Here is a 24643-nt window from a genome sequence, read left to right on the forward strand (position 1 = left end):
AATATAAACGCAATGCTTCCAGGCCCCAGTATGTAAGCCCCCTCAGATTCCAGCAGTGCCCCTCGGGGAGGCCTGCAGAAAAACCTGCTTCTCTGTCCAGCGTGTGGGTTTGGGTTTGAGGGACAGCCCAAGGGAAATTCAGAACTCCGAAAACCGAGGTACCAGCATGCACGGCCCTTCTCCCGCTGGCGCCTTAGCTGGCCTTCGACGAAGACACCTGTGTCGGCAATCTCCCTCGCGGGCTATCCAGAGACCCCCCGCACCCGACCCCCTTCTTTGGGAAACTGCTCTGTCAAAGCAACCTGTCTCCCTAGTCCCAAAGCCTGGGCCCTTCTCGTCCTCCTCGAGCTGGGGCAGGAATCAGGTCAGCGTGAGGACATCTGGGTCCCCGTGGAGTGGTGGGGGCGAGGAACAGGAAAGGAAGGTGGGGGTCGGAAGGTTCCCGGGTCGCAGCTCGCGGTACCCCCTTCGGAGCACCACCGCCCAGAGCGCGGCGGGCCTCAGGGAAGGTCTGCGGGGGAGTCAGGGTGGGCAAAGCCCGGAGAACGCCAGAGGAGGCGAGGGTGGCGGGGACGCGGGGTGCGGTCATTAAGGCCTCTCCCCTGCACCCCCGCCATCCCTCCGGGCTCCTCAGACCATCCGAGGCCAAAGCTCCGAGGTGCGGGTCCCGAGGCTGGTCCGCGCGCCGCTCTTAGAGCCGGGAAAAGGCGCGAGCGGGAGAGGCGGCTGGCGCGGCCGCTCTCCGGCCCTAACCCTGCGAAGCGCGGGCCTCGCCCCCAGCCCCGGCGCGGAGCAGACGGCGCGCCGCTTTGCACCCTGATTCTCCCCGCCTCCGCGTGCGGGCTGGGCCAGCATCCAGAGGGCCCAAGCAGCCACTGGGGGAACGAGAAGGTCGGGGGTGGGGGGACGTCCCCGAGTTACCATGTCCCCCCGACGGCACTGGCCCTCCCCCTCCGCATTTCCAGGCACCCCCAAGTCTCCTCGGTCTAGAGTCTGAGTTCAAACGGGACCAGGACCGTAAGGCGGCAGCAGCAGGAAGGGGCCGAGACACAGGAAGGGATGAGATGGCCACACTGCAGACCTGGCCTGCTCACGGCCCAGCGCAATGGCAACTGCAGCCCCCTAGCAAGGGCTGTGACGGTCGCACCGGAGGAGCTAGGGAGCTGACCCTCAAGGAGAGAAGGCAATCCCAGCGTCAACCTGGGGAGGCCAGAGGCAAGGAGAGCCGGTGTCTGCCTTAGAGGAGCCGAGGCGGCCGGCATCTGCCGTTTTCACCAGGGTCACTTCCTCAGCCAGGTTGGTTACTCCTGAAACAGTTCCCGCCCTAAAACCAATGCAGCCACTTTGGCCTGAAGGAGCTGCAGGTTAGAGGTAACCACGGCCCCGAGTTTCTGGACACCCACCAGAAAGGGATGCAGGCCCAGGAGGCAGAGAGCAAAGGTGATCCTGGGGCAGAGACGGGGCTACTTGAAGGACCTCCTCTCCCAGGAGGAGGAGAAAAGAAATGGGAAAAGAGTGTTGTATCATATTAAGTATTTATTGTTTTCTGCACACTGACCTTGATGTAACTCTGAAGCCAGGAGGCGACTGATTAGTGTTCAAGTTGCTGAGATCTTAGGTCAAAAAGCTACAGAAAATAAATCACTGAGTGGAAGGGAAAAAAAAGTCAACCGTTATGAGACAGTCTTCCCTTGCCACAACAATTCCAAGAGTCGAGGCGTCACACCTCATGCCACGATGACAAGAGCTGAGTGAACCAGAAGGTTTTACTGGGAGAAGAAAAAGGCCTTGGGGGTGGGGCAGTGGGAGGAAAGAGCGGAATGACAACACTGGAAAGATAACGGAGGTTAGTTTGGAAGCCCAGGAGCGAGTGGTCCTGGGAAACTTGGACATGAGACATGCCCAAAGCCAAGGGGATCCGGCTTATCCTGACGAAGCACAGTCCCAGGAATGAAGGCAGAGTGAGGCCTGTGAGAGCCTAGGAGGCAAAGGGGCACTGGCAGGGAGCCCCGGGTGAAAAGGGGGATAGGATGGGGCTCAGAAGTCCATGGAGAGGGCTGGTGGCCCCCAGGGCCCGGCGCCTCAGAAGTTGGGCTTGTGCTTCTTGAGTTCCACCATGAGGTGATGGATGTTGATGAGCTCAGCCCGGGCAGGGAGGGCTCGCAGCTGTGGCTGAGACAGCACCCGGTGGAAGCGATGATAGAGCTGGATCAGCTGGGTCAAAGCTCCCTGCTCAGAGAAAGTCACGGAGGGATGAGATGCAGGGTGATTCTAAGGATGATGATAGCCGTCAGCTTAGGGCTCGGCCAGAACTTTGGGCACAGCTGGTAGTTGAAGATCAAGGGTCACTTGTATGATTCCGAGCCCCGAGAAAAGAGGAGGGCAAACCAGTGATGGGGCGGGGTGCGAATGGGGACCGGGAGTCACAGGTTACCTGGATGATGCTGGTTCCATTTCTGAAGTTGGTGAAGCTCCGCATCACATCCTGACTCAGAGACTCCACCGATGATTTCCAGGAACTGCCGAAGCCACGGATCAGCTGAGTAACCCGGGCTGAGAGGAGGAGGAAAAAGATCATGGCTAAGTGATGTCTGATCCCGCTAGGTCCTCACCCTGCAACCCCGTTCTGGTGTTCGCCCTCCCCATGTAATCTGCATCCTTGCAGTTTTCTTTTCCCATCCTCTTTCCCCTCACCCCACCCCATCCACCCCATCCTCAGACCTTCTTCCCCTCGGAGTCGCTCCGCTTGTCCTCGCTCAATCAAAGCTTCGGCTTCCTTTACAAATGCCACCAGGCCCCCAAAGGGGGGAGACAGCAACTCTTCAATGAATTCCTGTAGGAACACACACACACACACACAGAGCTCAGATTCCGGGGGGGGGGGGGGGGGGGCAGACTTTTCCCAATTCTGGCACCATGACCAACTAGGTCCTTAGAACACTCCCATAACAACAGCGAACCTCTAGAAAGGTCATATACTTTAAGACACTGTCGGTCTCACAAGACGTAGGGGAAATCTCCTCCCTTCTCAAAATAAATAAATAAGCCACAAAACCTTTGTTTAAATTTAAAAAAGTGAGCTGGGAGCAGAGGGCCAGAACCAGAGAAGTGGGCCCTGAGCGCCTGGGAGAGGCAGGGCTACAAAAAAGTAAGTGGTCACGGCAGCTCTGCTATCAGGAAGCTGAGCTGATGCAGGCCTTGAGTGGAGATGCTGAGCTTGGTCTCATGAGAGCCTCTCAGAGGTGCCAGTGTAGACCCAGGTGGATGGCAACTTTCAGCTATTACAAAAGCAGAGGCAAGCCTTCTCTGAAACCTCCCTGATCCCCATTTAGGCCCCGATGACTACCCCTGATTGAGACCAAGAAAAGAGCCCGAAGATACCCAGTCACAGAAGCAAGCAAGCTACGACGAGTCAGAATAGACAGTAAGCAGTGGACTTAGACCTCCGAAGACTGCCAGTGTTAAAACTGTCACACACAGAGCAGCTGCATATTCTGTATGCAATGTTCAAAGAAGTTAAAGACGCCACACAAACGTGACCTACTACCAAGATCAGAAACAGACTTGAAACAAAATGGGATTTAAAAGAAATGATTTAGAAAAAAACATTAAAAAAAATTTTTTTTTTTTATGTCAGCTGGCTAAACAGCAGACTGGATGTACCTGGAAAAATGACTGAGCAAACTGGAATTTACAATTGAAGAAATGACTCAAAATGCAGCACAGATAAGGAGATGGAAATTTTTGAGACATTGAGAGATTTAGAAATCTAATGGTCTGGGTGGTGATCACTGATGGCCACTGGCAAAAAGAAAGCCAAGAAGACATTAAGTGCCCTGAGAGAAGTACACACCACTACTTCTCAAACAGCCTTGTAAAAAAAATCTACCTGGAATCTGATCAAGCGTTTCCATTGAATCACACATTTATGGGAAAAGAGGAATAGCTTAGGCATGCTATGCAAGGCAGGCAGCAAAATCCAGACTGTACGGCATTCTACGTGACAAATGACTCCATTTCTTGTACAAATAAACTGCATGGAGGAGACAGGGAGGAGATAGAAGGGAAATCTATAGATTAAAAAGAGACATACGGGGACTTCCCTGGTGGTCCAGTGGTTAAGACTCCACAGTCCTAATGCAGGGGGCCCAGGTTTGATCCCTGGTCAGGGAACTAGATCCCACACGCCGCAACTAAGACCCGGCACAGCCAAATAAACAGAAAAAAGAGAGGCACGTATGGACTGTATATGGATCCTGACTTGAACCACTGTTTATAAGTGGGGATACATGAATACTAGCTACTTTCTTTTTTTTTTCCAGGCCACCTCAAGTGAAAGCCCCAAGTCCTATCTTTTTTTAAAAGTGTGATAAAGTATTGTGGTTTAAAAAACATATCCTGACACAGATGAAGTGATAGTGGTGTACAGAATTTAATTCAAAATCACTGAGGGTTGGGGGACGGATGGGAGGATGAACAACAGGTTTTGATACAGATGAAACAATTGTCCTGTCATTGGCTGAAGATGTGTGACGGCGCCTGGGGGCTCACCATGCTATCCTCTACATAGGACGTACATTTGAGATTTCCCAAAACACAAAGTTAAAATGAAAAGGCAAACAAACAAATAAAACACAGTGCAAGGGAGGGACTTCCCTGGTGGTCCCGGGGCTAGGAATCCACCTTGCAATGCAGGGGACACATGTTCGAGCCCTGGTCGGGGAACTAAGATCCACATGCTGCGGAGGAAGCAGCAACTGAGCCCTCATTCCAAAGCCCACGCACCACAACGATAGTCTGTGTGCAGAAACAGAAGAGCCTGGGCGAAGCAACTAAGACCTGACGCAGCCAAATAAAGACTTTTTTTTTTAATGGAAAGGTGGAATTAAAGTAGAAAAAAAAAGAAGAAGAGGAAAGAAAAGAAAAACCCAACCCAAAGAGCAAGATCTGGTAAGGTGAAAGCAGAACTTTTATTTCACTTAAAAATAAACTACTTATATTTAAAAATAAAATCTTTTGTGGAATCTAAAATAAGGCACAAATGAATCCATCTACAAAACAGGAACAGACTCACAGACATAGAACACACACTTGTGGTTGCCGAGGGGGAGGGAGCTGGAGGAGGGATGGGTTAGGAGTCTGGGGTTAGGAGACGCAAACTTTTATATAGGCTGGAAGGTCCTACCGCAGAGCATGGGGGTTCCAGCCAGTACCCAGGGACAAACCATAATGGAGAGGAATATTAAAAAGAATGTACACATGCGTATAACTGAGTCACTTTGCTGTACAGCAGAAATTAACACAACACTGGAAATCAACTATATATCAATAATGCGCTCATTGCTTAGTCGTGGCCGACTCTGAGACCCTGTGGACTGCAACCCGCCGTGGAATTTTCCAGGCAAGAATACTGGAGTGGGTTGCCATTTCCTTCTCCAGATATATCAAGAATAAATAAAAATAAAATCTTTTCCATTCTTCCCACAAAACATCCACTTATATCCACTGGAGGCTGTGAGATAACTAACCCAAGATGAGGAAGACATTCCCAAGAACACACCTTTCCATAATTACGGAATCTTTATTTGTGATGTGATTTGAGACAGAGATCAAGTAACAAATTCAACCTATTACAGTTGCCTAAACGCAATAAACCCACAACACTCTTAACAGTGGGGGGCAAAGGGGGTGGATGCAGAGCTAAGTTCAACTAACAGAGATGACCTGTCCTAACACAGTCTCCATGAATCACATGTAACACTGATCACTGGAAACAAGGCTAGTTGCAACTGAAATGTGCTGTGAACATACACACTAGGCTAAGAGACCTCACATAGGAAGACTTTTCAGATGAATCATTACTCATTTATTTGTGGATAAATAATGTTGAAATGGTAGTATCTTGGACACAGTGTTTTCAGTAAAACATTAAATGTGTTTCACCTGTTTCTTTTTTGTCTATAAAATTTAGACACTAGAAAATTTGAGGCCTGTACTCTATTTCTATGGGACAGCAGTGGTCTAGACTTGGATGGACTTTCTTTAAGCTCTCTATCCAGCCAAAGAGAGTGGGTTTTTATTTGTTTGTTTTGACCTTGCAGCCCAGCTTGTGGGATCTGTTTTCCCACCAGGGATCGAACCTGTGGCCTCTGCAGTGGAAGCACAGAGTCCTAACTTCTGGACCGCCAGGAGAGAGTGTTCTGACCGCAGAGGAGGGACCAGAGGAAGAGCATGCTGGGCTTCGGCTCATAATCTCTCCCACACAGTACTGAGCAGCAGCCCACCTGAAGGCAGAGGGACCGTCCCCACCCTGGCAGATCCCACAGGGCCTCAGGGCTCTCAGCAGAGTCCTCACTGAGCACATCTCTGGGGTCAGAGGGTCGAGAGAATCGCGATTCTGGAGGCGGAGCTGACATTCCCCCTGGTCACCTAACTGTGCAGCTGAGGACAACATGTTCCTTTCTCATCGAACTAAACATTTATTTTATGAAACAGAGAAAACAGAACAGGACATTTTAACCCATAACTGACCAGATCCCAGGAAAGAAAGATAGGAGGGAAGCAATGTTTTAAAAAATACTGGCTGTGGGAGAAGGGGCAAGACAGGGATAGGGGACGAAGAGGTACAAACTATTATGTACAAAATAAATAAGCTACAAGGAGATACGATACAGCACAGGGAATACAGACAATATTTCACATTTAAAAGGAATATAGGGACTTCCCTGGCTATCCAGTGGTTAGGACTCTGTGCTTTCACTGCAGAGGATGTGCATTCAATCCCTGGTGGGGAAACTAAGATCCAACAAGCCGCGTGGTTCAGCCAAGAGAAAAGTAAAGTAAATAACATAAAGGCATTTAAAAAACGAAAGTAGGACAGAAAGAAACACTAGTCAATAATTAGCAGGGAAAACAGAAGGGGAGCGGTGACTGAAGCATTAAAATATTTAAAATGTTTAAAAGTCCATGTATTACTTGAGACAGGAGTTAAATATTAAGTTTAGATGTTAAGCTAAATATATGAGGTAAAATTTAAAGGACAAATTCCAAAAGAACGGAGTACAAAATCCAAACAATTAGAGGTGGGAAAAAACAAAGGCAAGAAGGAAAAAAGACACAAGACAAAGAGAAAACTAAAGATGGATGAAAAAAGTAGAAATGTCACATTAATCACAATAAACATAAGTGAACACAAAGACAAATTAAAGGGCAGAGATAATTCAATTAGATTTTTAAAATTCCAGCTACTTTTATTTTTAAGACTTAAAATGTGAAAATATGAAAAGGAAAGTAAAAAGAAAGTAAAGTAAAAAAGTGGAAAATTTTTAAAAAGTGGAAATAAGAAGCAAACATTAACTAATATAAAGCTGGAAGAGCTATGCTAATATAAAGTATAATACGCTTTAAGAGAAAACTTTAGGGCTAAAATGGGTCATGATATAGTGACAAATGCGTCAAGTCACAAGTGAGACCATATGATTCCAAACTTTTGAGAATTTAGATGAAATAAGCTGAAACTATATGAAACAAGATCAGACAAAACTGCAGTGAAAGTGATAAACATGAGTTTCAGAACCTCTCTCTCAACTACTGATCAGAAAAAATCAGTAAAGATACAGGTGATGTAAATAACATCTAAAAAGCTTGATTTCCACACCTGACAATCAAAGAACACACAATCTTCTCAAATACATACGGATCATTTTCAAAGTTGATCATGTTCCTGCTGCTGCTAAGTCGAGTCAGTGCGACCCCACAGACAGTAGCCCACCAGGCTCCCCCATCCCTGGGATTCTCCAGGCAAGAACACTGGAGTGGGTTGCCATTTCCTTCTCCAATGCATGAAAGTGAAAAGTGAAAGGGAAGTCACTCAGTCGTGCCCGACTCCTAGAGACCCCATGGACTGCAGCCCACCAGGCTCCTCTGTCCATGGGGTTCTCCAGGTGAGAGTACTGGAGTGGGGTGCCACTGCCTTCTCCGTGATCATGTCCTAGGCCAAAGCAAATCTAAAAACATTTCAGATTTTCAATACCAAAAGGCCACATTTTCCATTCACAATGCAACTGTTAAACATTAACAACAAAAAGACTTTTGGAAATTTTAAATCACTTCTAAAAAATCTCACAGATTAAAGAACAATTGAAATATCAAAGTTCTTTGAACCGAGTAAGAAAAATGCTACATTTTCAAATCCACAGAACTCAATAAAAGCAGTATTTAGAGGGAATGTCATAGTTTTAAATCTTCCTAGATGTTTGTGCTGGCAAGTTCTAAGATGCTTTAAAGGAAGAGATCATTTCAATCTCAAAATCTTTAAGAATAAAAAGAATGAGGAAATCCTTCCTTCCCACCTGCCTCTACAAATCCAGTATGACTTTGTCACCAAAACCACGTGAGGGCAGGACAAGAAAAGAATGGCATAGGCCTATCTCACTTCTGCACAGAGAAGCAAAAACTCTACATGAATCAGACCAAATCCAGAATGGCTTAGCATTCTAAAATCTACAAATGTAATAGACCACGATTGATTTTTTAAAAAACTGAAGTATAGTTGATTTACAATGTTGTGAGTACACAGATATTGAATGAATATACATGTATACATATATATGCATTCTTTTACAGATTCTTATCCTTTATAGGTTATTATGAGGTATGGAATCTATTTCTCTGTACTGTACAGTAGATCCTTGTTGTTTATCTATTTTATATATAGCTCCGTGTATCCGTTAATCCCAAAGTCCTAATTTTTAAAAATTAAACCTATGATTACCTCAACAACTGCAGAAAAAGCACACATCCCTGATTAAAAATTCAATACCCACTCATGATTTAAAAACAATAGTAACTCCTGGAATGCTAGGGATTGAAAGAGATTTTCTTTACCTGATAAAGGATATCTGCTAAAAAAAACCACACACACACCTACAATAACAGTACTCTTAACGGGGAAATGATGAAAGCATTTGTTTTAAAGTTAGGAAGGGGCTTCCGTGGTGGTCCAGTGGCTAAGGCAGGGGGCCTGGGATTCATCCCTGGTCAAAGAACTAGACCCCACATGCCACAACTAAGACACGGCACAGCCAAGTAAATAAATAAATATATTTTAAAAATTAAGAAAAGGTAAGGGTTCTCACTATCACTCTTCTGTTCAACCATTCAACTTTAAACAAGGTACTAGCCCGTGTAGTAAGAGAATGAAGACATAGGAATAAAATTGGGAGAACTGAAACTGTCACAATTCAGAGATGCCGAATGCCTACACAGGAACACACATCTCCAGAAGCATTCTTAGAAATGATTTAGGAAGTGGCTGGCTATATAATGCATATACAAAAATCAATAGCACTTCATATACCAGTTCAAACAAGTAAATTTGCCTTTAAAAGATAGTATTTAACAATTTAAAGGACAAATTCTAAAAGAATAAAGTTCAAACAATTAGGAAAAAAAAATGAGGTCATTATTTCTAGTAATTTCAAGTATTCTTCTTAGTAACTACTCCTAAATAAACGGTAGATCCCTGGTTCCGGAAGATCCCACGTATCGCGGGGCAACTAAGCCGGAGAGCTGTAACTACTGAGCACACTCACCCTGGAGTCCGTGCTCTGCAACCAGAGAGAAGCCCCGTTTGCCACAACTAGAAAAAGCCTGTGCACAGCAACGAAGACCAACACAGCCAAAAATTAATGTAAGTAACTAAACTAACTGACTTTAAAAAGAATGAGCTACAGCCTCATGTCGTAACAGGACAATACTAGGAAAATTATGCGTGAAATAATCCTGAGACCCTGTTACTACGGCACCCAAAACCAAAAGAGATAGTGTGTGTTTTGGCATACAATTTTTTTTTCTTTCCTTTTTGGTGTGTGCTGCACAGCATGCAGGATCTTAGTTTCCCATATCCCCTGCAGTAGAAGCCAAGAATCCCAACTACGGGACTGCCAGGGAATTCCCTATAGCTCTATTATTCCCTATAGCCAGGGCATTATAAACACAACATTTAGGTCAATAAGCGCCTCTATGTGAGGGACAGAGAGAGGGGCTGAGGAAGAATTCACACTTTGATGTTAGTTATTGCCAAGGTGTGTGGTAGCTTTGTGGATGTCTCTATCAGTAAAATAAATAAATAAATAAAACAGACCAATAATGACAGCATGTTGTGAATCAAGAGCACGCACGCACGCACGCACGCACCTAAACAGCATACACTGACTTCCCTGGTGGTCTAGTGGTTAAGAATCCGCCTTCCAATGCAGGGGATGTGGGTTCAACCCCTGGCTGGAGAACTAAGGCTCTACATGCGATGGGGCAACTAAGCCCTGGAGCTGCAAGTACTGAGCCCCGTGCTCTAGGGTCCATGTGCGGCAGCAAGAGAAGCCGGAGCGCCTCCACAGAGAGCCAGTGCCGCCAACGTCACCAGCAAAACAGCACAGGACTGTGCTGCCCTCGCCCCACACCCCTACCTGTGTCCGCGCGTTGAGCAGCTGCTGGAAACTTTCAACCTCTTTGCTGTCGTCCGCCGCCCGCTCCTGAGGAAGACAGAGGGGAATCTCAAGTCTGGGGAGAAGCTGCCCTTCACGTCGGCATATCCCCGTCCTTCCACATTCTCCGTACGGAGCCAGACACCACGTCAGACTCCAAGAAGAAAACGCTTGACAAGGCCAACATGATCTCTGCACTCGTGGAGGAAAGGGGGCAAAGCGGGCACCCGGGGTCTCGGGGGAGGGCACCGGGGGAAGGGGCCTCTGGTACCATCAGCACACCCAGCATCATGTCGTAGTTGTTGATCAGAAACACAAGCTGCTCCTTCCTCGAGGAGAACTCAGCTGCCACCCGGAGGACAAAATTCTCCACCTCCACCTGAAAAAAAGAGCGAAAGGAGGGGGTGACAGGGGCAGGCAAGGCTCCCCCGACTTCAGCCCCAGGGGCAGGGCACCCCTCCCGCGCCCTGCACCTGGAGCTGGCCCAGCAGCTGCATGGTCCGTTCGTTGGGAATCGTCTGATTGATGCTGACAAGGGCCGAGGAGAATTCTGCGTATCGGCGTGTGATCTGGGAGTAAGAAGGTGGGATGAAAACTCACGGCAACCCCCGACTCCCTCGAAGCTGGCCAACCAGCCTCTGGGTGATCCCCACCTCCAGGCCCTCCCGCCACAGTGCCCAGCCCACACTCCCAGGGCGCCCCCACACAGCACGGCTACATGTCCAGCCAGGCCCAGAGACACAGCTCCAAGGCTGGGTGACCGCACAGTGGGGCTTCCAGCCCTGCCTTTCAGCAGCCCCCGCCACCCCTGCCCGAGCTCACATAGTGAGGCCGCGTGTCCAGCCCTCCGAGGCGCTGAGGGTCAGTGCTGCGGACACTCTGGACGTTCATCTCCAGGATCAGTTCAAACCGTGGCCACAGCAAGGCAAGCACCTGTTCCCAGTACCTGTGGGCTTGATCAGAATCAGAGATCTGGCAAGGAATGTCACGGGTGGGGTGGGGGAGGCTGAAACCTAATCGAGGGGTGACCACCAGTGGAGGCAGGAGTGGGTGTGAGAGGTGAGTCTGGAAGCAGCAATACTGCCTCCAAGCAGACAAATGGGACCAGGGTCAACAGTTCACGTCGGGGGAGCCCACGGGTCCGGGCAGGCTTGTGCAAGACCAAGACTTCAAGAACAGCGGGGCATCAAGGACCACAACTCAGCAACCTGTCCAGGGCAGGAACGTCCCGCTTGGCTGTGATGTTGCGGAACCGGAGGACGATGTGGATGCAGAGGAAAACAGCAATGGCATCGTAACAGTCAACGAGGTAAGACTCCAGGTGTTTCTGTGGTTGAGGATTTAGAACCAGGCAGAGGGTTGGAAGTGTCTCTTCCTTTGTCACTCCCAGTGACCATGGACAGGTGCAGTGCTCTTTGGGGACATGACACTTGGGGGTACAGGGAGAGATCTAAATGGAAAATGCTCCTCCTTTCCTGTCCACCAGCCACCCACGTGGTCCCGCGGCCTTGCTCACCTAATCTATCATCACAAGCCCATCACAGCAGAATTCAGGGCCGGGAACCAAGGTCTAGGAGCCTCCAAGTGTTCAGGTGCTATTGCCTGGGTGTGAATCAGGAGGGGGTCCTCAGGGACCCCCAAGCTTTGATGGTCTTGTGGGGAGGCACACAGTGAGAATAAAGCTCATGTGTTCTAAAACGAGGGGGTCCTGCCTTCAGTGCCCCAGGGCTGTGACCTCACTGCAGTGCTGACGAGGAGCCCGGGAGCCAGGGAGCTCACCTGGGTCATGCTGAGAGTGCGGCCCATGACAGCGTGGAACAGGTCGTGGGCAGCCTGGCCGGACACCACGAAGAACTCACAGATGAAGAGGTATTCACGGCAGGAATTGTCCAGGAGGGCGTAGTGCTGGCTGCGGAAGAGGGCCTCGAAAGGATACTAGGATGAGAGAGGCAGGAAGAGACACAGACGGGTGGACCCCAGTCCTGGCTCTCTGTGGACATAGCTGGAACATCAGCTCAACTGGGTACCAGTAGCTCAGAAGACCCTCCCCATCTAACCCTCATTCAGGCTGCGAAAGGGCTTCCTGAACAGGTACTGAAGGGCAGGGGCGGGGTGGGGAGGAGGGATACACGAAGAGCCCACCCCCACCTGCTGTTGCTGCTCCCGCATTTACCACCACACCCGCCTAATGACCTATTACCCTCTGTAACACCCCGAGTCAATGGTCCAACCCTCCTCTCATTGCAGAGTGCAGGGGCAACTGGAGATGGGGACTCCCCCAGGGCCTGCAGCCGGGAAGCTCTGCCCCAAGTTCTGTGCTCAGAGCCCCACCCCGAGGCTGAGGCTGGCTCTCCCTCCTACCCTCTGTTCCCCTCGCTGGGCAGTGTGGGGCACGAGGATGGGGGCTTCCAGCTCAGCAGGAGAGATGACAGAGCCCCGGGTCCCCAGGGTGAAGATGGTGTTCCTGCTGCGGAGGGATGGCTTTGAGAAGAATCGTGAAGGGCCAGAGTCAAGGGAAACAGATCACAACTGTGATGGAAGATCAAAGATCCAGGACCTCCAGGGGCCCCAGCAGCCAGACATGGCCTCGGGGTCCCTCCTCCCCAGTCTTGGGGCCCCACTTCACCTGACATCTGTGAATGGACTCCAGGGAGCCTCTACACTCCCTGACATCATACGCAAAACTCAGTGTAAGGATGATCTGTGCATTTTTCTGGGGAGGGAGGCTCCTGCCTTGATCTCATTTGCAAAGTGTTGGTCCCACAAGAAAAGTTAAGCAGCAGGGCCTTGGAGGCTGGGGCCAGAAGCCCTTCCCTCTCCAGGCCCAGCATGAGCACCCCTCAGCTCCAGGATATCTTTCTTGGCTGTATCTTCCACGCCCATTAGGTCATCCTTCTCAGCAACTTCCTCATACTGGAGGAGAGAATAGAACACTGGAACACTGCTTCCCAATGTACAACAAAAAAAGGCGTCCATTTATACAGTCCCTCCTCCCAGCTCAGGCGCCCAGAGCACCTCTCCTTCCACGGGCTTACCTGCACCTTCATGAGCCGCCCCAGGTAGGAGCGGTAATAAGACAGGTATATCTTGCTCAGCGTCTCCACATACTCGTCCCTGATTTCCTTCGCAGTGGCGCGTTCGTTGCCCAGCAGGAACTGATAGAAGAACCTGGAGGAGCCAGGAACCAGTCAATCTCCCAGCCAGCCCCCCAGGGACACCCACCCTTTCTCTGGGTGGCGACCTGTATTTCAGCAGGGCTGTCTGTGGGATCTGATAGTTGGTCATTGGCTTTCTGAAGGAATAAATCTTCTGAAGGATGAACTCTCGGATCTTCGTCACGGCCTAGATGTGGGGGACCAAACACAGGGCGTGAAGCTGTAGCCTTCTCACTGCCTGGGAAGCACTGAGGGGAGGAACAAAAGCTGATATTGGATGAGCAAGAGTAGAGAACTCCTCTTTGATATCTGTTAAGACTTTCAGAGAAACCCAGAGATGTGAGGATGAGCCCTGCCACATAAAGGCAAGGAGAAGTTCTTGGGGGTGGGCTACAGTGAGCTTTGCCAGGGCAATCCAGGGTAGAGGTCTAAGGGAGGCTGGTTCGAGTGGTTTCTAGGGTGTCCACCCCCACTTCCCACCTTGACTCGGAGGCGGTCGAGCATGCCCCGGACATCTGCACAGGCCGCTGTGCCTCTAGCCTCCTGTTCTCGGACTGCAGCTGCCTTAGCATCCAGCTCCTGTAGCTGCTCCAAGAACCGGGGCTCTGTGACTGGTGCCTCCAAAATTGCCCTGGGGAGCAGGGAGGGGTGGGACGGGTGAGGAGGGAGACCCAGACACCTCGAGACTCTAACCCGTAACCCCGGCATCCAGCTTCTGTCTCCTCTCCCTTCGTCCACTGCATCACAGGGTCAGAGCGCGTGCACAGAGTCTTCTGTGCCTGGACACACACACCTCCATCACCCACATCAACCTTAAACCCCTTCTCGATGCCCAACCCCAGACGATTCCTACTCCTTAAAGCCCGAGTCAGGGTAAAAAAGAGCTGTCAACTACTCATCGTTTTCTGGAAAGTGTGTGATAACCTGAAGCCGGGAGACCCACGTGGTTAAGTAGGGTAGGTCACACCAGCCCATCTTCTTTCTGTGATGTTGCCCTTTGTTATTCAATCACTCAGTCGTGTCCAACTCTTTGCAGCCCCATGGACTGCACCATGCCAGGCCTCCCGGTCCCTCACCATCTCCTGGAGTTTGCCCAAGTTCATATCCATTGAATCTGTGATACTATCCAACCATCTCATCCTCTGTCTTCTGCCTTCAATCTTTACAAGCAGCAGGATCTTTTCCAATGAGTTAGCTATGACATTAGGACCCTTCAAACTAGTGACTCACGTGACCAAAGCAGAGGGCACCACGAGACCATCAACAAGCTCCCCGAGTTTCCCCCGGACAGCCTGGCGGTTCCGCAGTCGGATGTTCATGGCTCCAGACTGTTCCTGCAGTGTCCGGATCTCAGAGCTGATGGAGCTGAGATCGCTCTGAAAAGCTCCCAACATCTGCTCCATGCGCTGGGAGAAGGCAGAAGGGCTGCTGAATAGCCACAGGATTGGCAGGGGACAAGTTTCTAGGTAAAGCCTCTAGTATCTACCCAACTATGAGAGCAGTGGGTGATAAGGAAAGAGGTGCAACAAAGGCAAATAACAACGTTAGTCATGGCAGCAACAACTAAAATGGCTGCTGAGATCATCCTGAAAGTGACTCTAACTGTCCCTGCCTGAGGAAGATGGCCTAAAGAATCATGCTAAAGACCATGATCTGCACTCAGGGATATGAGGGCTCCCAGGGCATGGTTACTAACCTCAAGGACAGCATCGCAGGCTGTGATCTGATTGTGCAGAGATGCTATGTTCTCACTCTCTTGGATATCTGACTCACAACAAGTCAAGGGGCCTCACTGTGGACATGGAGATTCTCAGACCGCCGCAGGACCTCTCCAATTTCTCCCTGAGGTGGCAGAAACCTCAGAGAGGAGACGGCGGCCCCAGCTGGGCTGTCAGCACCATACCCCCACAAAATGCCCGTTTTAATAACAGCACCCCTCTCCTCTGCTGGAGGATACAATCCCGAATGGATTTCTGCTCAATCTGCTGTAGCTCCAGCTCAACCTGCTTTGAATAGTGACGAAGATCCACACCCTGGGAGAACAGAAATGTGAGAGGGTCAGGAGGAAGTCAGTGAAGGGACACTGGAACACAGTCAATGAAGGACTAGAGAAAAAGACCAGGGTGATAGTAGGAGCAAAAAAGACTTTCTTCTTTCCTTTAAGGGGAGGGTTCAGGGAGGGGCAGATTAGTATAGTGGAAAGCCTCACCGTTTTAAGAGCTTCCTTTACTAACTCATCCTCCAGATTCGCCTGAATGTGAACTGCAAATAGAAGTTCATCATAAGGATTCAGCTAGTTCTACAGATCTGTCTCTACACTGAACATCCGCACACCAGTCCCTGCCTTAGTGCTTGCAGAGCCCAGCCTCTCAGGTTATAGGACCGCATACCCCCCACCCCTTGCCATCACTTACCATCCACTTCATCCAGGATGAATTCATCAGAGGTGATGTCCAACTCTCCCATCTGCAGTGGTTCCTGAAGACCTGGACCACTCCCCTGGAGAGGAACAGGTTAATGGGAAAGACAGAAGCAGAACAAAATAGAATGGAACAGTCACCAATCCTTCAAGCGGAAAAGGGGGACTTTCACTGGGGAATCACAGGTACATTCTGAGTTCACAAAATGTCAAAAGTTCCATATTGTCTCAGTCAACTAATTGGGGCTGATGGATAGGAACGGGACAAGGAGACAGGCAAACTACGAAGGGTGAAGGTAACCAAATGAGAAAAAATAGGAGATGCAGAGGGCAGAGCAGAACTTGCAGGTGAATTTAGGATCTCTAGACTGCTGCTACCTTAAATGTTCTATCACCATCCCTCTGGGGCGCCCCAACCTCTTTAAAACTACCAGCTAATACATAGTGTTTACCTACCTGCCAGGTGCCATCTTACATATATTCATTCACCCAGTCCTAACCCACAACATATATAGCAGGTCTTACTTTTCTCACCTTATAGGTGTGGAAATAAGGGCATGGAGGGGCAGGTTAGACTTGCCCGAAGACACACAGTATACGCGGCAGAGCTTGAGTTAAAGCCCAAGCAGAAGCCATGTTCCCAGACTTTTATACTGCTTCTCTATTCTGCCCAAACATCTGGAAGTTAACTGCAATTGTGGCCCCAGAACCAGAGTCTCGGCCGTACTCAGGTTCAGGTCGGATCCCACGGAGGCGTCTGGAGAGCCAAGCTGGGTAGCATTACTGGCAGCTGCGAGTACCCACCCTTGTGCCTACACCCAGCCCAGGCCTTCCTGACGTGAGGCGACTGGACAAGACTCTGAAGGAGAAACAGCCCTGCTTCTCACCAGCGGGCCCTCCTCCTCCTCCATATCTGAGGCCCCGGCCCGCAACACCAGCTCACGAGCAGCTGCCGCCATGGTCGCAGCGGCGGCCATTCCGCGCAGCCTCACTTCCGGCAGCTGTCAGCCAGGCGAATCTGTTCCCCGGAAGGGAACTACAGGTCCTAGCGTGTCTTGCACGGTGCGAAATCGCTCCCAGATATTTGTTTGCCTCCAGTCTTCCTCTTTCGGCTGTAACCGCTTCACCCAAGTGAAAATAAGTGGAATTCTTAAGCACAATCTCAATCCGGAACCTTTGTTGTTCGCACACACAAAACCTTTACGAACAGTAAAGAAACCCCGGACCGGAAGTCGTGCCGCCCGATTCAGAGTCTTGCATAGTTTCCGGAAGCTCCTTGCTCAGATAGCTCCGCCCGTTCCGCCTGGTAGCAATATAAGGCTGTTGCGTCACTTCCGTTTTCTCTTCCACTGGAGGCCTACACGCCGCCGCTGGGGCCGCCGCCATGGTAAGAGTACAATCCTTGCCGGGATCTAGCAACATCGGGACCGGGGCAGGGAAGGTCTTGCTGTCAGAGGGTTGAAAATGTCCTGTCTTGAGGGCCCGCAACTTTCTGGGTGGAACCTCGGATACCGCTTCTGGAAAAGGACAACTAAAGGCATCCAGTTCTGGGGACTAGGGCCAGAGGAAGTCCCTCCCCGGGCACTAGAACGGTTTGGGCGTGTGTGAGGACCTGTGTCTCCGGCACTCAGAGTGTACTTGGGGCAAGGGTAGGAGACACGCTTCTTCCCCGAGGTTGCGTTTTCCCAGGGCTGAACACTTCATGTTCCTGCTGTCTGCAGGACTCAGGAGTTTGTTGTGTCGTGAAGACCTGACGGGGGTTTCTTGCTCCCTGTGTGACAAGCTTAGCGTTCGTGTTTGAGGTTACGGTTTGATAGTAGTTCACTGTCTGATTTCTCTCTCAATCTCTTTATCAGTCTCTAGTAATTCCTGAGAAGTTCCAGCACATCTTGCGAGTACTCAACACCAACATCGATGGGCGGCGGAAAATTGCCTTTGCCATCACTGCAATTAAGGTAAAGTAGGGTAACGACTGATGGCTTCCTTGGTGGCTCAGATGGTAAACGAATCTGTCTGCAATATGGGAGACCAGGGTTTGATCCTTGGGGTTGGGAAGATCCCCTGGAGAATCTCCTCCAGAATTCTTGCCTAGAGAATTCCAATGGACAGAGGAGCCTGGTGGGGCAACAGTCCATGGGGTCGCACAGAATCAGACACGACTGAGCGACTAAGACACGCAGGGTAAGGACTAGAGACTATAGATGAAACTTGAGTTGTCAACACCTGAGCTGAAAGTGAGGCAGGTTGAGGGAGTTCCAACCAGATGACCTTGTCTGCTAGGTTGAAAAAAAAAAAAGAATGATTAAGAGAGCAGTTAGTCCACTTAACCGCTGGCCCCATTTGTCCCAAAAGGTAAGTGAGAAAAAGCCAAAGAGTCCTCTCAGGTCAAACCAAGAGATTTCACCTAGGGAATGGGGAAGTTACATAATTGTACCATTTGAAGGATAAGTAGAAATGCCAAGAGATTACAAGTATGAAGAAGCCTATAGTTGTCAGTGAATGCAAGCTTGGCTATCTCCCTTAACCTAATGAACTCCCAGCCTTCCAGATAGTGATGTTATCCTTTAAAAAGATAAAATTGTGGAAATGACCAAATGTTTTTTGCCAGTATGTTTACACTTCTTGGAGCCAAGGATAGGCTTTTCTTAGAACCCCAGAAGACACTATGATAAGTATTTTATAGATTGTTTAAAACAGCAAATCAATATCAGCTTTTCTTGGTGAGATTTGTCACAGTTACTTTTTAATTCTGTAATTCAAGGAGCACAGCTTTCATTTTTAAATAGTACGTTTCGTCTTTTCATCTTTTTCTGTGAGACTAATAAAGGCAGTGAAAAATACAGTTCGGGCTCACATTTTATGGGACTTTGCAGATACTGTGTTTTTGTGGCAGCTCTTAAGACAGTTCTCCCACATTTGCTCACATGGTGTGTCTGTCACATTTTGATGAAATAACTTTAAAAGTTTTTACTGGTGTATTTGTTACACTTATCTGTGATCAGTGACCTTTGTTACTATTGCAAAAAGATTTAGACTTGCTTAAAGTTCAGATGATGGTTAGTACTTCATAGTAATAAAGTGTCTTGATTAAGGTGTGTATAGATTTTAAGAGGCTGTTGCTCACTGAATAGATTATGTAACTACATGTGCTGGGAAACCAAAATACCATGTGCTGCTAAGTCACTTCAGTCATGTCCGACTCTGTGCGACCCCATAGACGGCAGCCCACCAGGCTCCCCCGTCCCTGGGATTCTCCAGGCAAGAACACTGGAGTGGGTTGCCATTCCCTTCTCCAATGCATGAAAGTGAAAAGTGAAAGTCAAGTCCCTCAGTTGTCTCCGACCCTCAGTGACTCCATGGACTGCAGCCTTCCAGGCTCCTCCATCCGTGGGATTTTCCAGGCAAGAGTACTCTTTATTTCAGTGTTGTTGGGTGTGGTCTGGAACTGAACCTGCTGTATCTCTGAGGTTGCTTCTGTTTTTAAAGATTGCTAGAATGCTTAGGTCAGATAGTAAAAAAAGTAAAAAAAAAAAAAGATGTGTGGTTGATAGGATGCTTATATTAAACCCTTTCTCTCTGCTTCTTTGAAATTAACTAGTTTCCCATTTGTTACCTTAAGTATATATCTTAACCTTAAAACAGATTTTGAAAGCAGTTTCCAGTACTTAATGAGTATTTTGATAAGAATCTATTAGGGAACCTCATGCCCTGCTTATCACTGGGAAAGATTATTCTAGAGATACAGTTACTTGGGGTTTTGCTGTGTTTCAGCTTTTGCTGGCTCTTCTCTGGTGAGACAGCCAAAGTTTAGAGGTACCTGGTCTTTTGTTAATGATTTGGAATGTGGGGTTAAGTAATACTTAGAAGTTGGAAGGGAGTGCTGGGGGTGGTGGCTGAGTAGGAGGAGGGATTCCTCAAAAAATTAAAGGAGCAAAGTTAATTGGGGAATTAACTTTGACGTATCAATGGTGACATAAGCAGAAAACGGTATTTACTAAGGTAACACATCTGCAAGATTTTTTTATGCCATGATCCCTTCTTTTCATTTGTACACTTCTGCTATGAATACTCCTTAAGGTTGGACTGCCCTTCCTCTAAAGCGGGATGTTAACTGGTCATCTGCATTGTTTGGAAACATGGTTGGAGCTAGTCACAATGACTGGACAGGGCTTTCAAAAAGCTTGACGGCAACTTTTTTAAAAAGCTGTTTATCAAAAGTTCTAAACACTAAAAAATAGGAGGGAGAAAATATTGATGCATCCAAGAGACTCCTGAAAATCCCTTGGACAGCAGGGAGATCAAACCAGTCAGGAGGTCAACCCTGAATATTCACTGGAAGGACTGATGTTGAAGCTCCAGTATTTTGGTAATCTGATGCTGGGAAAGATTGAGGACAGAAGAGGGCATCAGACGTGAGATGGCTGGACAGCATCACCGATGCAGTGAACATGAAGTTGGGCAAATTCTGGGAGGTGGGGGGCGGGGGGCAGGCAGGCCTGGTGTGCTACCGCCCACAGGGTTGCAAAGAGTTGGACGCTGCTGGGCCAGAGAGACACTTAGATCTTACTCTCTTCTCAATCAACTTGGTAATTTGACCTCCAGGTCACTTTCTTACAGAGAGGAAATCCAATTTCCTGGGACCTTTGTGACACAGATTTGTTGACTTAAAACAAGAGAATCTCTTGGTTTACTCTCAGTTCTGTATGCCACACATCCTTGGTTTCCTTGTCTTGGCAGCTGCATCATTCTAGTGTTTCACCTTACCACATGGCCTTCTTGCCTGTCTGTGTCTTCTCCTTTTATAAGAATACCAGTCATTGGATTTAACTATTTCTAACCAAAGCCATGTTTTGACGTTCCAAATAAACAGAAATTTGGTGGAACACTATTCAGCCCAGCACAGTCTTTCACTTTCCAAATCTGTTTGGCTCGTGAGTTCAGGTCACAAGGAGCACCTTGCTGGTATTGGTAGTGTTAGAATGCCACTGGTTTCAGTGTTTATTTTGATCATAGGGATGCAGTGACCTGCCCAAAGGATCGTGGCTTGTTGCCCTTTGACATCACGACCAACTAACAATGTTATCTATCCCTTAATCGTTAATTCAGAGAACCTTGATCTTGTTGCCTTGATGCTCCATTGACTGAGAGGCATCAATTTCCTCTCCACAGTGTAGAAATGAGAAGGTGCCACTGTTGGGTGCTGCAGCTTTCAGGGGGTATCAAAACTTTATTTTTCCTTTAATGATTAGGCTTTGTATCTGGAAGAGTATAAGTTATTTTGGACCCTACTTTTGTGTGCTTTTTGAATCATGGGTCTATAGAGGAAACCCAAAAGGTCAGACTCACACAACTCTAAAACCTCTCCTCAGGGTGTGGGACGAAGATATGCTCATGTGGTGTTGAGGAAAGCGGACATCGACCTCACCAAGAGGGCAGGAGAGCTCACTGAGGACGAGGTGAGGACAGGGAGGGGGCTGGAGGTGGGCCTGCCTGGAGATGGGGCTGTCTGAACCTGACCCTCGTCCCGCCTGCCAGGTGGAACGTGTGATCACCATTATGCAGAATCCACGCCAATACAAGATCCCAGACTGGTTCTTAAACAGACAGAAGGACGTGAAGGACGGAAAATACAGCCAGGTGTGTGTGTGGAGAGGGGAGAGCTGAGAGAAAAGCAGGCTCGCCGGTTGGGACTAGCCCTAGAGACCAGGGTGGAGAACAGCCATCCCTCACTGTCTCCGGTCTGTGCAGGTCCTGGCCAACGGTCTAGACAACAAACTCCGCGAAGACCTGGAGCGTCTGAAGAAGATTCGGGCCCACAGGGGGCTGCGCCACTTCTGGGGGTGAGTGGGGGCCCGTTTGTCCTTAGACTCCCAAAGGACTCTCATGCTGTCTTTTCCCAGATCTTTGCTTGGTGTGGTGAGTAACCTTTGTCTTTTCTCCCTGCAGACTCCGTGTTCGAGGCCAGCACACCAAGACCACAGGCCGCCGTGGTCGCACTGTGGGTGTGTCCAAGAAGAAATAATGTGTGGGTGCTGTGTGAATAAATAGTTTATACAGTTACGGCTTTCTTCTCTTGTGGTTCTTTGCGTTTTTCTGGAAACTCTAATAGGGAATATGCTTTCACACTGGGCCCTGTTGGTCATTTTTCACACTTGCTTGATGTCCCCCCTCAGCTGCCCAGAGCTTGTCTTGGTCTCTCTGTTCCGTTTGCTGCGCTCGGCCTCTCTCTAGTTGTGAGCGTGGCTGCTCCTTGCAGAGCACACGCTCCGCGGCACGGTAGTGTGCAGGCGCCATAGTGGTGGCCCCTGGGCTCAGCTGCCCTAGGGCATGCGGCATTTCGGGACCTGGGGTGGGATCTGTGTCCCCTGCGTTGACAGGTATATTCGAGGGAACTCCCAACACTCTTGGTCTCCACGCCCCATTAGCGGAAGCAACCTTTTACCTGTTGGTGCTCCTCTCCAGGTGGCTAGAGGGAGGAGCCGCATATTCACCCTCGAGGGGGCGCCCTCAGACTTCCCGAGGCCCGGCTCCCCCTTGCTGGCTGGCGGGGTGTTGGGGCTTGCGCAGGTAGCTGAGCCGAGCCAGCGGCCGGTTAGGTGAGTATCCGAAGGCCGGAGACGCTGGTGGTGGTGACCCGGAAACGTTGAGCCCCGGCGCGCGGGGGTGGGTGGGGGGAGGCGCCGGCCGCACAGCGTCCGGCCGCTGTGGCCGAGGCCCGCGGATCCAACCCTGCCTCCCGTTTGGAGCAAAGACTCCCTGGCGCCTCCCCCGCGCTCTCCGGTGTGTGTCCGCCGAGCGCGCAGCCGCGGAGCTTCCGGCGAGGGCCGCGCACGCCACGCCTTCCGGCAGGGAGGGGCGGCCGGCTGAGACGGCCGGCCATGGAGCCGGGCCTCGGCGGCCGCGCCGACCAGGTAACGTCCCCGCGGGCCCCGCGGCGAGGGCAGCGTGGGGCTCCGGCACCGCCGCCGCCCCTTCCCGGGCGTGGCCTAATGCAGGCCGTTGACTGAGAGCCGCGCTCCGCGTCCTCTAACCGCGCCCGGTCTCTCCCCCCAGGTGCCCTCTGGCCGCGCCGCATCATGCGCCCCGGCCTCTCCCGGCGCCTGCTCCTGGCCGCCCTGCTGCTCCTGCTCGTCTGGACCCTCTTTGGGCCCTCCGGCCTTGGGGAGGAGCTGCTGAGCCTCTCCCTGGCCTCCTTGCTCCCCGGCCCGGCCTCGCCCGGGCCGCCCCTGGCCCTGCCCCGCCTCCTGATCCCCAACGAGGCGGCGTGCAGTGCGCCCGGCCCCCCTCCCTTCCTGCTGATCCTGGTGTGCACCGCCCCGGACAACCTGAACCAAAGAAATGCCATCCGGGCCTCCTGGGGCCGCCTGCGCGAGGCCCGCGGGCTCAGGGTGCAGACTGTTTTCCTACTGGGAGAGCCCGGCTGGGGGTCGCGCGGGAGCGACCTGGTGTGGGAGTCGGCGGCCCACGGGGACATCATGCAGGCGGCCTTCCAGGACTCCTACCGCAACCTCACCCTCAAGACCCTCAGCGGGCTGAGCTGGGCCGACAGACACTGCCCCACGGCCCGGTACATCCTCAAGACCGACGATGATGTGTTCGTCAACGTCCCCGAACTGGTGTCGGAGCTGGTCAGGCGGGGAGGCCGCTGGGAGCAATGGGAGACGGGCGTGGGGCCCCCGAGAAAGGCAGAGGCTGGAGATGCGAAGTGGGACGGAAGCCCCACTTTGGGGAGCCAGCCAGTGCCTCTCTTGTACTTGGGTCGCGTGCATTGGCGGGTGCACCCCTCTCGGTCACCGGGAGGCAAGCACCAGGTATCAGAGGAGCAGTGGCCTCCCTCCTGGGGTCCCTTCCCCCCCTACGCCTCAGGCACGGGCTATGTGCTATCAGCTTCTGCTGTGCAGCTCATCCTGAAGGTGGCCAGCCGGGCACCCCCTCTGCCCCTGGAGGATGTCTTTGTGGGGTTAAGTGCCCGCCGAGGAGGCCTTGCCCCAACCCACTCTGTCAAGCTGGCTGGTGCCACCCACTACCCCCTGGATCGGTGCTGCTATGGGAAATTCCTGCTGACATCCCATAAGTTGGACCCCTGGGAGATGCAGGAAGCCTGGAAGCTAGTAGGTGGCTCTGATGGGGAAAGAACTGTACCCTTCTGCTCCTGGCTCCAGGGGGTCCTGGGCATCCTCCGATGCCGGTTAATAGCCTGGCTTCACAGCTGAGAGGGCCTGGGGGCCCAGGAGAGGGGTGTGCAATGGCGGGTCCAGCCAGCACCCCGCCACCTTCTTTCTCCCAGGCTCAAAGCAGGAGCGCTGGCTGGCTGCAGCTGAGCAAGCTGCTCCACACAGGTGCTCGGGCTGTCACTGAAGACTGAGGGGCACAGGAGGGACCTAGGGGGCTGCCTGGCCTGCCAGCCCCTGAGATGGTCGTCAGGAAGACCCGCACTCGCTGGCTTGTTCTCTCCAGCCACGTCAGGGGAGGGGCACAGGCCCCTCAATAAACTTGTCTCTTTTGCTCTTTGAGTACAGTGTGGTCCAGGACTCTCCTGGGAAACCCAGAGGCTACCAGAGCCTGCTGGTGGGGAAGGCCATCTC

The 24643-nt window shown here is 50.7% G+C and overlaps 3 protein-coding genes across 7 annotated transcripts; 2 read left to right on the forward strand and 1 right to left on the reverse strand.

The window, feature by feature from the left end:
* Positions 1-1518: 1518 nt before the first annotated feature.
* VPS52 (VPS52 subunit of GARP complex) lies at positions 1519-17048 on the reverse strand. Of its 4 annotated transcripts, none has more exons than XM_027958652.3 (20): positions 16946-17048; positions 16054-16138; positions 15849-15901; positions 15597-15672; positions 15336-15403; positions 14870-15045; positions 14120-14270; positions 13726-13826; positions 13520-13652; positions 13340-13397; positions 12846-12979; positions 12264-12419; positions 11693-11811; positions 11307-11430; positions 10958-11053; positions 10756-10863; positions 10467-10532; positions 2722-2833; positions 2435-2553; positions 1519-2229 (listed from the first exon to the last, which is right to left on the reverse strand). In XM_027958652.3, exons 1-20 carry the CDS (start codon positions 17033-17035, stop codon positions 2083-2085), a joined length of 2172 nt encoding a protein of 723 aa, XP_027814453.1. In that variant the 5' UTR covers positions 17036-17048; the 3' UTR covers positions 1519-2082. The 4 variants fall into 4 exon arrangements, with proteins under 4 accessions (XP_027814453.1, XP_027814454.1, XP_027814455.1 ...); XM_027958653.3 differs by having other exon boundaries at positions 16863-17048; XM_027958655.3 differs by lacking the exons at positions 1519-2229; positions 2435-2553 and having other exon boundaries at positions 10767-10863.
* A 351-nt stretch (positions 17049-17399) lies between these two features.
* RPS18 (ribosomal protein S18) lies at positions 17400-22118 on the forward strand. Its single transcript, XM_004018745.5, has 6 exons — positions 17400-17445; positions 17915-18013; positions 21428-21514; positions 21594-21695; positions 21807-21898; positions 22005-22118. Exons 1-6 carry the CDS (start codon positions 17443-17445, stop codon positions 22078-22080), a joined length of 459 nt encoding a protein of 152 aa, XP_004018794.1. The 5' UTR covers positions 17400-17442; the 3' UTR covers positions 22081-22118.
* Positions 22119-22576: 458 nt separating this feature from the next.
* On the forward strand, positions 22577-24571 carry B3GALT4 (beta-1,3-galactosyltransferase 4). Of its 2 annotated transcripts, none has more exons than XM_042236904.2 (2): positions 22577-22654; positions 23112-24571. In XM_042236904.2, the coding sequence occupies exon 2, from the start codon at positions 23135-23137 to the stop codon at positions 24269-24271; it is 1137 nt and encodes a 378-aa protein (XP_042092838.1). In that variant the 5' UTR covers positions 22577-22654; positions 23112-23134; the 3' UTR covers positions 24272-24571. The 2 variants fall into 2 exon arrangements, with proteins under 2 accessions (XP_042092838.1, XP_027814461.1); XM_027958660.3 differs by lacking the exon at positions 22577-22654 and adding an exon at positions 22896-22969.
* The last annotated feature ends 72 nt before the right edge of the window (positions 24572-24643 follow it).

This window comes from Ovis aries, chromosome 20 (assembly GCF_016772045.2).
Source record: "Ovis aries strain OAR_USU_Benz2616 breed Rambouillet chromosome 20, ARS-UI_Ramb_v3.0, whole genome shotgun sequence".
NCBI lineage: Eukaryota > Metazoa > Chordata > Mammalia > Artiodactyla > Bovidae > Ovis > Ovis aries.